The following is a 10,526-nucleotide window of genomic DNA, read 5'->3' as shown; positions in this document are numbered from 1 at the left end:
AGAGGAGAGGAGAGGAGAGGAGAGGAGAGGAGAGGAGAGGAGAGGAGAGGAGAGGAGAGGAGAGGAGAGGAGAGGAGAGGAGAGGAGAGGAGATATGGGGACATCAGAAGAATGAGAACAGAAGGCAATCGCGGGAGAGCTGAGGCTGCCGCAGGACCCTCTGTGACGGGCAGGGGACAGCGGTGGCGGCACGGGAGGGCAGTGGGTCAGGGGCTGCTTCGTGCCCAAGAGTGGCGGCCGTGGGGGGGGGGCCGGAGCAGCCCGGCAGCCCCAGCGCGGGGTAGCGGCTCACAGCGGGGCTCCTCGGCCCGGCCGTGCGATCCCGGCCGCCGGCGGCAGGTGGCAGCGCCGGGGGGACGGACGGTGCCCGGATCGGTTTTTGAGAAGAAACCGAGGTTTTTGTGCGAAAGGGAAAAGAAAGTCCGTAAGCTCTCCGGGGTTTCGAAGCTTTTTGTTAGCGAGGAACTTGGGACAACGCTTCCTCGCACTTGTGGGGCTCGGTGTCAGCAGGGATGAGCGACAATCCCTTGCGGGCTTCCTTTGCAGTTTGCAAGCCTGAGGGATTTGGGGTGAGAGGGCAGAAGGACATCCGCCGTGCTCCGCATGGCAGCAGCTATGCACGGAACGGGGCTTGGAATTAAAGCAAGTCGTGTGGGCTCGAAATTAAAAACAATCACGTGGCTCTCCAGGGGAAGGAGTGCGAGGCCGCCTCCTGCTCATGGTTTTATGGCAGCTTGGCCCCATCCATGCTTTTATCCTTGCGGGATCCACCTCTCCTATCAGAACATGGCCGAGAGCAAAATAAAAATGAAAAGCAAACATCTAAAGCTTCGCCACTCAAGGAAAAGGGCATTTGACCCTTCTTTTCAATTTAGAGAGGGATGTTTTTTACTTGGAAGGCTCAGCCTCAGCAATTAGCCCTCGGGATCCCCTGCAGAGAAACAAATCCGTGCTGCTGCGCTCCGCTCCTTGAGAGGAGGTGACTTTATTGCACCCTCCAGCCTGATGTGCCCTCTCCCATTGCTCCTGGGAGGCTGCGGGCACTGGGAGAAAGGGAAAGACAGGGAATAGTGATAATGATGATCATTAATAATAATCACTACTATGGATAATAGCTCCGCTGGCTTGATGCCCCAGGGCTGCCCTTCATCCCTGCCCTCTCTCCTGCTGCCCTGCATCATCCCTCTTCCCATGTGACATGTATCCCTTGCTCTGGCTTCATGGAAAGTTATTCCTTAGGAAAGGAAGGACGAGTTACTCATACAGCAGTGACTTTCTAAAGGAGCTCTGGCCGCTGCCAGAAGGAGAGCTGTCACCAACACTTGGTAACGCCCATCTTTCTTGGCTTTAAAAAAGCAAAACAACTAAAAAAAAAAAAACAAAAAAAAAAAAAAAAAAAAGTGTTTTTTTTCCCCCAGTTTTCATTTTAATGGCTTTTTTTTTCCTACTTCTTGTGCCTAGATTTCCTTCCCCTTTCTGTTTAGTTTTGTTTTCAGAAGCAAAACAGCAGAATAGTGGGGGAAGGTCGGGGGAAACGATGGGAAAAGCAGAAAGATGGAATACAATCAGTGGCAAACAAAATAAAAACCCGTGTGTTTTGTTTTTATAAAGATATTGTGGAAACATAAATTTCACTTCAGGGCTGCGTGCTGACCAATATTTTGACATTTTCCAAGGAAAGCTTCCAACCATCCCAAAACAAAGCTTTCCCAGAAGGGTGAGGCATGGGACCACCATGCAGACGTCCTTGCCCTTGTCTTGCTGGTAGCAGGAGACATGCGAGGCAGAAGACACAGGATTAATCGTGGTTTGACAATGCCTTTCCTATTCTATGATCTTTTCCCTTGGTGCCCCAAACCATCCCAGGCATTTGCTCATACGGCCCTGACAGGCTGAGTCACAGATCAAGAAATGCCTTTCCTGCTGACATACCACTTATTCCTCGATAAAAGTTGATTAATCACAGTGCCCTGCAACTTACAGTTGTTGCAAGGCTTCCTACGGGCTGTCTGTTGTGATAACAGAACGGGGGAGTTTTCATGTTGGTCTGGTCTGAGTCACCCCAGATGCCACCATCACCCCTCTGCCAGTGCAATGCTGATAGTGGACATTTGCAATGGGTTTTCTGAGCTGTGGTTGTGCGTCATGGATTTTCTTTCATGTGCTGGATTTGGGGAATGGGACTCCGAATACCAGGATGCTGACAGAGCACTCCTTTTTATTACTCAAGCTATGTCAGAAATGAGAGAAGAATTAAAAGCGGACTGTTGGGAGCGCACACCCTTCTGCTGGGGACCTGGGGGCATGGGAGACCCCAAAATGAGGTTAATTCTCCTCTGTGCCACCTCGCTGACCAATCTGATGGCGTTCTGTGATGGCACTGGTGGGCAAAGGAAGGGCAACTGATGTGACTGCCTGGACTTGTGACACAACAGCTGCTGGTTGGGTGCAGAGGAAGGCATAGAAATGCTCAGAGGGCTGCAGCACCTCTCCCATGAAGGAAGGCTGGGGGAGGTGGGCTTGTTCAGCGTGGAGAAGAGAAGAATCTGGGGAGACCTTATTGCTGCCTCCCTGTATCAGGAGGGAGCTTATAAGCAAGAGGGGGGAGTGACTTTTTACGTGGTCTGATAGTGACAGGACAAGGGGGAATGGCTTTAAACTAAAAGAGGGAGATTTAGGTTAGATGTTAGGAAGGAATGCTTCACTCAGAGGGCAGTGAGGCCCTGGCAGTGCTGTCCAGGACTGTGGGTGCCCCATCCCTGGAGGTGCCCAAGGCCAGGTTGGATGGGCCCTGGGCAGCCTGAGCTGGTGGGGAGCAGCCAGCCCATGGCAGGGGTTGGGGCTGTGGGGCTTTGAGGTCCTTTGCAACCCAAGGCATTCTGTGAGATATTTTTTAATATCTCCCCACCCTAAGGAAATCTGGGGGAATTAACTGATACCTTCTGTAAACGATGGTTGACACATGGCTCAGTTTATAGAGGACAGAGGGGTTTTTGAGTTCCTCTGCGCTCAGCTGGATGAAGCTTGCCAGCCCCTGCCTGAGGAAACACGGAGAGTTTTGCTTACACAAGCACAGTAAGCTCTGAACTCCATGAGCTTTGTGTTGAGCCTTGCACCATCCCCAGCACTTGCACAGCAGCTGGAGTCACTCAAGGAGCACGGTGAGTCCTCAGGAAAACCCCATCTCTCCTCTGTCACATTGTCACCAGCAGATCTGCTTGGCAAGGCATCAGCCTCACTTACCAGCCTTGAAAGAGCCAAATGCCAAGAAATATTTACAGAAAATAAAGATAAAAAAGAGGAAATGAGCAGACACTTAAAGCATTTGTTTTTGCAGTGTCTGCCTTTACAGGATTTGAAGCAAGGCACATGGTATTTTTGCAGATTATATGTTAACATTACTCAATATCTTTTCTCTGAATTCTACTGGCAGAGTCTGTTTCCTTGCAGCACCTTTCTCACAAATGGGAAAAAACAGATGTGGGTTGGGTGGCTGAACTAGTGCACTGCTATCCTAGGTCACTGCAGGTTTGGGTTGGTGATTTGATTTGAGGATAGGCATTAAGCAATCACTGGAGACGTGTTCCATTAGATTTTATTGGTGTTTGATCAGAAAAGCAACGTACAGTGCTGTTCAGCATGTGAGAACTTTCTTCTTTCAGTCGAAGGCAGCCAACAGCTGTGGTGCTGTGCCACTGCTCTGGGCATCACAAAGCACAACTCAGTACTGACATGCAGTTTTTACATAAAGTGAGGTATGCCTGGATTCTTGGACCATAAAAACCAAACAATAAACAGTTGAAAAAACACTTCAAAACATTGGGGATGCGTTGGCTGGCCAGTCCTGCCATCCTGACAGTGAGATGGTTATGGGACCTGCTCGGTGTGTGCAGATGGAGCGACGAAGAGATTCCCTCTCTCCTGACTGTAAGCCTGAGCTGTCTGATCCCATTCTATTTGCTTTAGCCCAAGGTTTTCACCCTGGGCTCTGGATAACCGATGAGGACACACACTGAAACGTTCCTGCTGCTTTCATGGTGGAAAGAAAGGGAGATGGGATTATCCAAGTGGAACAGCACCAGATTGGAGGGAGCAACATCAGGAAATACTCTGCTTGGAAGAGCCACACTGAACCTAAGCACATATTAGTGCCTGCCTGCCATAGGATCTGCTGCACTGGTGATGCAGTATGTACACCAGAACACACCAACTGGGCAACACAAGTCAAGATTACAGTTTTTACAGAGGGGTTTTGGGAATGAACAACTCCCAGGTTTTTGCCTGCTCTGAGTCTGCGCTTACGCTTCTTTTTCCCTTTCTCAGAGTGGAGTCGATGCTGTGTGTAGAACAGTTAAATGATACCATAATAGGAAAAGCATGGCAGAAAAGCTCCCGAGACTATTACTGTTTTGAAAACACCTCGGCTTTTGATGCAGCAAACCCAGCAGCCCTGAACTGGGGGGCACATCACTGTGACTGCTCCTTCCCCATGCAGACCCTGAGTTAGTGCAGACCGACCATGCAGGCTTTGTGCTCTGTATGTAGGTTATCCCACTGATTTGGGTGGGATTATTCATCTGCTTAATTTATTCATGTATTCAGAAAGCTCTGCTGGCTTGCTGTCATAACAAAGACACGCTATGAATTTTCTGCAGGACTTCCAAGAACGCCACTGCTGCATTTGCTGCTGCTCCAAACCACTGCGTGGAGAAAAGGAAGCACGAGCAGAACATTAAAAAAACATTTCTATCAGCTAGGAGCTACACTTTCCTGTTTTGTTTTGTTTTACAATGGAGGAATGAAGAAGAAAGAACAGCAGGAAAGGGGTTTCTTCCACATGCGGAAGAACAGGATGCAGGTCAGTGCCCGCAGCAAAATCCTTTGTGTTCAGTTCCCATTTCTGTTGCAATTAAGCCTCAAGTATACAATAAAAACAGCAGAATCTTCAGGAAACCGATGTACCCTTCAAATGAATGCAGGCCGTGAGCTGCCTCCCTGCTGCTAGGGTGAAGGGTGCTTGCCTGCATTGGGACAATCAGGATGCAGCACTGCTGGGGGTGCTCCCATTTCTCTGTCAGCCAGCAGCTCCATCTCTTGCTGCTTCCCAGCGGTACAAATCCAGAGGGAGATGTGTCTTCCCTCTTCTTTGCAGGACCGAGCCTGAGATGGGGGAGAAACTTCGCCCTGAGAGAGCATTTGCTTTGAAGGGTGTTTAGAGGTTTTATACAGTAGTTAGTGAACACACAACATCCAGTACATTGCTTACAGGGATGGATGGAGAAAACATTCAGCCCAGACCCCACGCATGCTTAACTCAAACAGTCCTGAAGCCCCACCACCCCTACAGCTCCTGCTTCGCTGGAGGGTCTTTCTGCTGCTGGGCTTCTAAAATGCTTATTCTACGGCTTCTGTAATGACAACTTCTAAAAAGCAACAACAACAAAAATATCAACAGTGAAAACCAGCTGCTTGTGGCTGCAGCTAATGGCTCTTGCCACAGTGAAACACTTCAAAATGTGAACCCTGTTTCACTGAGAACAAGAGGAACATGGGGGTTGAACGGCAGACTGCAGAATGCAGTGTAGGTAAGGAGAGGGATGCAGTCATAAGCATATATATTTTTTTGAATGACAAGGGATTGGTGGTGGGGGAGCAGGGAAATTGCTGCTTTGGAAGCTCCACAATTTAAATCTGAGAAGGGGAGACCGAATGACAGATGAGATTAATAGTTTTCTCTTAGGAAGCCAAATCAGTATTCTCCTTGGCTGCAATTTCCAAGTCCTGTGAGGTTTTGCAGAGCTGAGGAGCAATGCAGGCAGGGAACCCCTACACCATTCCATCTCAGGCTCTCTGCTCCTTCCCCATTAACCCTTCACTTTGGGAAGCTGAGGTTTACACATTTCAGCTAACACTCCCAGCATGATTTGGGCTGCCTTCATATCTGCTCACCCAACACTTGCACCTGCCTTGGGGTTGGGACCGGATCCTGCTTTGCCCAAAGCTCCAAGACAGGCTCTCAGACACGAAGGCATGCAAAATCATCTCGGAAAGAACATCGCCCACCCCACTTCACTTTGGATTTCCTTTGCTTGCAGCCCCGCAGCGTGGGCACCGTTACCTGCGCTCACTGCCTGCCCTGCTGCGGCTCTCAGGCTGCTCGGGCACCCAGCAGTAGTTGTCCGCCGCGCTTTTGGCTTTTGGTTTTTCCTGCCTAGCCGCCCTCTTTCTGCAGGCCACCAAGGCCAGGGCAAAGGCCAGCAGCAGCAGGATGGCCACCAGGCTGCCCAGGATGTAGTAGAGGAGCAGCCGGGGGCCATCAGCGCCATGCTCGGGGCTGTGCTCCGACACCACCACCGTGGGGGCTGGTGGTGTCAACCCACCAGGAATGGCTGCAGGGCTGGGGGTGCCCACGGTCCACGCGGTGCTGGTGCTCTGGAGGATGGCGGTGGTCCCCACGGTGCCTGCCAGCTGCTCTCCTGTGGTGGGTGCAGCGAGGCAGCTGTGTCCATCATCCTGCAGGAGGAAGCCAGGCGGGCAGATGCACTTGAAGCTGCCGGGGAAATTGTGGCAGGACCCGAGACAGGGGTCTCGCAGGCACTCGTCCACGTCCAGGCAGGCATCGCTGCCAGGCTGCTGCTGGTAGCCGGCCTTGCAGGTGCAGCGGAAGGAGCCGGGGATGTTGAGGCAGAGCTGGGGGCAGGCATTGGGCCGGGCGCACTCATCCTCATCGCGGCAGTCGCGGCCATCAGGCCCTGCTGTCTGGTAGCCGGGCTGGCAGGAGCAGTAGAAGCTGCCGGCCGTGTTGTGGCACTCGTGCTTGCAGGGCTCCTCCAGGCACTCATCCACATCCACGCAGTGGAGGCCATCAGGTGCCAGGATGTAGCCAGCCTCGCAGATGCACTCGAAGCCTCCGGGCCGGGGCTGGCAGGTCCCCTGGCAGGGGTTGGGGTGGCAGGCATCCTCGGGCAGACAGGAGGCCATGTCGGGGCCCAGCACGTAGCCAGGATGGCAAGTACAGTAAGACGGCTGCCCAGATGCCTCCATGCACAGCTGCTGGCAGCCCCCGTTGTTGTAGGTGCAGGTGTTGGGGCAGAGGGGCCCGGGAGGATGCCAGGCAAAGCTGTCCCCCTCCAGCTGCCCCTTGCATACGGAGAAGGCCGGGCTCGCAGCCCCCTCGCAGACCACCTCTGCCAGCGTGCCAAAGGGGGCGGCTGCCAGTGCTGGGCTGCGCACCCTGAAGGGCGTCTCGTAGCTGACCCGGCCGGGCCCCCCGAGCCGCAGGGGCCCGCACATCCCCCGGAAGCTGAACTTGCAGAGGAAGGCGGGCAGCGTGGCCCGGCACGGCCGGTCGACCCATCCTGGAGGCCCGTGGGGGCCGGCGGGCCGCAGGGCGACGCAGCGGGTGCTGAGGCAGGTGACGTGGGGCTCGGCCAGCCAGGCTGAGTAGTTGCCAGGCTCCCCGCCGGCCGCCCAGGCGAAGCCCCTCAGCGGCTCCTGGGACTGCACGCAGTGGCCGCGCTCCAGCCGCAGCCCGATCCACGCCGAGGCGGCCGCGCTGGCTGTCAGCAGCTGCTCAAGTCGCTCGGCCTCGGCCCGGCTGCTTGCTGGAGCCAGGTTGCCGCCGTCGTGCTGGCAGCGCTCTTGTGCAGCGCCCCATCCCAGCTCGGCCCGGTGCAGCGTGTAGCAGGCGGTGTCGGCGCAGAGCACCTCGGCGTCCTCACCCCGTGCCACCGCCGTCACCAGCAGCAGCAGCCACAGCGGCAGCAGCAGGGCCGCGGCCATCCCGCCGGCTGGACGGATGGACGGACACTGCCTCACATCCCCTCGGCCCGCCGAGCTCACCCCACGCGCATCCTGTGCTGCCGGGGCTCCTATTTATCACCGGAGGCTACTGCTTCCTGTAGTGTGGTTGCGTGTTGGTCACGGGCGGGATGTTTGCCTCTGTTTCTTCCCTTCTCCCCAGGCGAGGCAGGCTGCTGCTTCCCATTTCAGGCTTTTCGCTGCAGAAGTGCTTTCTTTATTTTGGCCGGCGCTGTTTTTCTGGATGAGAAAGCATCCTGCATCCTGCTTTTTTTTGGTTCGGAGGGCTAGCTCTGCTCGCTCACCCGCTAGATGACTTTCCAAATCCCTAATAGGGCCTTGTAGCTTCCGAGCACATATGGCTGAAAGTGGGCAAAAAAACAAACCCGACAAGCCGTGGGATCCCTCGCTATCCGCCTATGAAAGAGACAGAATATTTGGCACGGCATCTAGTGCACAGAAACTGCATTTTCAGAGCACTTTTCCCCTCTTGGTGAGCTTTAAATAGCTGGACGAGCCCTGGAATAGGAGCTGGGTCGTGAGAACCTCCATGCTGCCAGAACGGAGCTGAGCCCATGGAAGCACCGCCGCAGCCCCAGCCCCATCCCGATATCCCCTCACCTGACCCCAATCCCGGTGCAGGGCAGTCTGCTGGGTTAAGTTGGTGTCAGTGGCTCCACAGGAGGCCGTCAGTTCCAGGGCAAAGATGTGAACGCAGTGCTCTGTGATGTTTAAACAAACACATAGCAGCTATTTATTCATTTATTTATTTATTTATTTTCTGCAAACTGGCCTTCTAAAGTCGATTCCTGCCAGTTCGAGCAGTGTTTGCAGAGAGGTCAAGTTGGTGACAGCATTACAGGCTGAGTAACAGCCCGTCCTGCAGAGCTGCAGAAAAGCCTCTCCTGATACAACGCTCCTTTTGCTTTCCATTCGCTGTTTGGAGGTCTCTGGATGGAGATGAATGGGCTGGAGAGGCTCAGTGACACTGAGCAATGTGGGACTGCTCATCTGCCCAACCATATAAACGTCTGGTATGCCAGAGGGGGGAAGAACAAAAGAGCCAAGTGCTGATGTGGAGCACAGCATCTTGGCACACCACGGGGCTGCCATGGGATGTGAAGAGAATGGTGTGATAAGCAGAGCTGGGATGAGGAACAGCTGCAGTTGCGGATGTCTTCGTGCCTGCCACATCTACCCAGAGGCTGGGGCACTGCAGCTGCCTCTGTTGGGGCTAAAGAGCTGTGGGGTCTGAGCTACTTGGTCTCCATCTCTATTTACACCCTAAATATGAAAGTCTCCAAAACCTAAAAACTACAGATTTTAGTTCTCATTCCGCAGACTTGCTCACATACCACATCCCTGGGCGCTGGGTACCCATGCCTGGCTTCCAGACCTTGGCACACCTAAAGCTGCCATAACCTTCAGCCCAACAGAGAGGACAGGAGATGCAATCCTACTGCCACATCCCATGAAATCCACTATGGGGATGAAACCCCAGCTATGGGATGGTGTTATCTGTCTGGAGACAGCATTGCTTATGGAGAGCACAGCTGGCACTTGCAAGCCGTGGAGCATTCTGGTTGAGTAACAAAACTCCAGCCATTGGCTTGGAAGGAAAAAATACTTTGATGCCATCTAGAATTATTTTTATTCAAAATTTCCTACTGGAAGAAATGGGAAGAATTCCCTCTTACATGTTACAAAATAACAGTGCTCAACACAAAAGCATTTCCTTTCTGTTACCCCAGAACATATCTTTCCTTTTGTAAAAACACTGCCAGTGTTTTCTCTTTCCAGCTGACACAGCCCAACAAACTGAGCACTCAGTCTACCACGTATTTCAGTCAACTCATACAAGCATTTTTGTCAAAGTTCCACAGCCAAAAATGGCCTGTTCTCAGCCCCAGCTCCTTTGAACCCTTTCCAGTGGGTGTTATGGACAAAACCAACAGTGCTTAGATCTGCAATGAGAAGTGATGTGTAAGAAGTTGCCCCAGCTGCTTGATCAGTTGCTGGTGATGTTTTTCCTTATGTTGTGCACAAGTTCTAACGGGGTCTAAGATGTGGCAGTCAGTGTCCCTGTGCAGTGGATAAGATCAAGGCTGTAGCATCAGATCCTTTCCTTCCATTTGCAAGAATACAGGTAACAGTTTTGTCCACTGGCGTTTTATTTTTAAATAAATGTTTGTCTTTTCCTGCTAGAGCTGTTTACAGGCTGGTTGCAATTCGGACAGGAAGCCCCCTCCCCCCCCCTCTTCCCTGCACTTTTTAGTGAGATCTTCATCTACAAAGCTAACGTTAATATTTTTGCCCACAGGTTTGGCAAGACAGTAGGTTTTGGTAACTTAAAAACACATCATGCTTCTATTGCTTTTATTAAATACATCACACTTACTAAGTTTGTTCTCGGTTGGGTTGATGATCCTATTTAAAAAGCAAGAAAAGTCCTGGTTCTAAATTAAAGGGGTTTGATTTCTCAACCCCCCACGGTTGAACAAGTCTATAAACCCCTGTCTGGGCTGCTAATCAAAACCAAATTATCTTCTCGAGACCAGAAATCCTGCCCAAAGGCACGCTGCAAATAAAAATAATAAGGACTTGGTTAAAAAACATTTCTCAGAGGCCAAAGAAGGAAATGTATACGGTCTGCCTGACATCATCCCCAAGTGTTTGTGCAGAAGGCTCAAGGCTAGGACAAGGGACAATGGCCCTGGGGGCGGGGG

At 52.4% G+C, this 10,526-nt stretch overlaps 1 protein-coding gene across 1 annotated transcript; it reads right to left on the bottom strand.

Moving 5' to 3' along the window:
- Positions 1–3,577: 3,577 nt before the first annotated feature.
- CD93 (CD93 molecule) lies at positions 3,578–8,486 on the bottom strand. Its single transcript, XM_042893230.1, has one exon. The coding sequence runs from the start codon at positions 7,780–7,782 to the stop codon at positions 6,115–6,117; it is 1,668 nt and encodes a 555-aa protein (XP_042749164.1). The 5' UTR covers positions 7,783–8,486; the 3' UTR covers positions 3,578–6,114.
- Positions 8,487–10,526: the final 2,040 nt, after the last annotated feature.

Source organism: Lagopus leucura, unplaced genomic scaffold, assembly GCF_019238085.1.
Source record: "Lagopus leucura isolate 7727_CA_CO unplaced genomic scaffold, USGS_WTPT01 1-9_obj-0_obj, whole genome shotgun sequence".
Classification (NCBI taxonomy): domain Eukaryota; kingdom Metazoa; phylum Chordata; class Aves; order Galliformes; family Phasianidae; genus Lagopus; species Lagopus leucura.
This window is presented reverse-complemented; position numbering and strand designations above follow the sequence as displayed.

Coding starts and splice junctions, on each gene's coding strand:
- CD93 (XM_042893230.1), bottom strand. CDS start 7,782: ATGGCCGCGGCCCTGCTGCTGCCGCTGTGGCTGCTGCTGCTGGTGACG.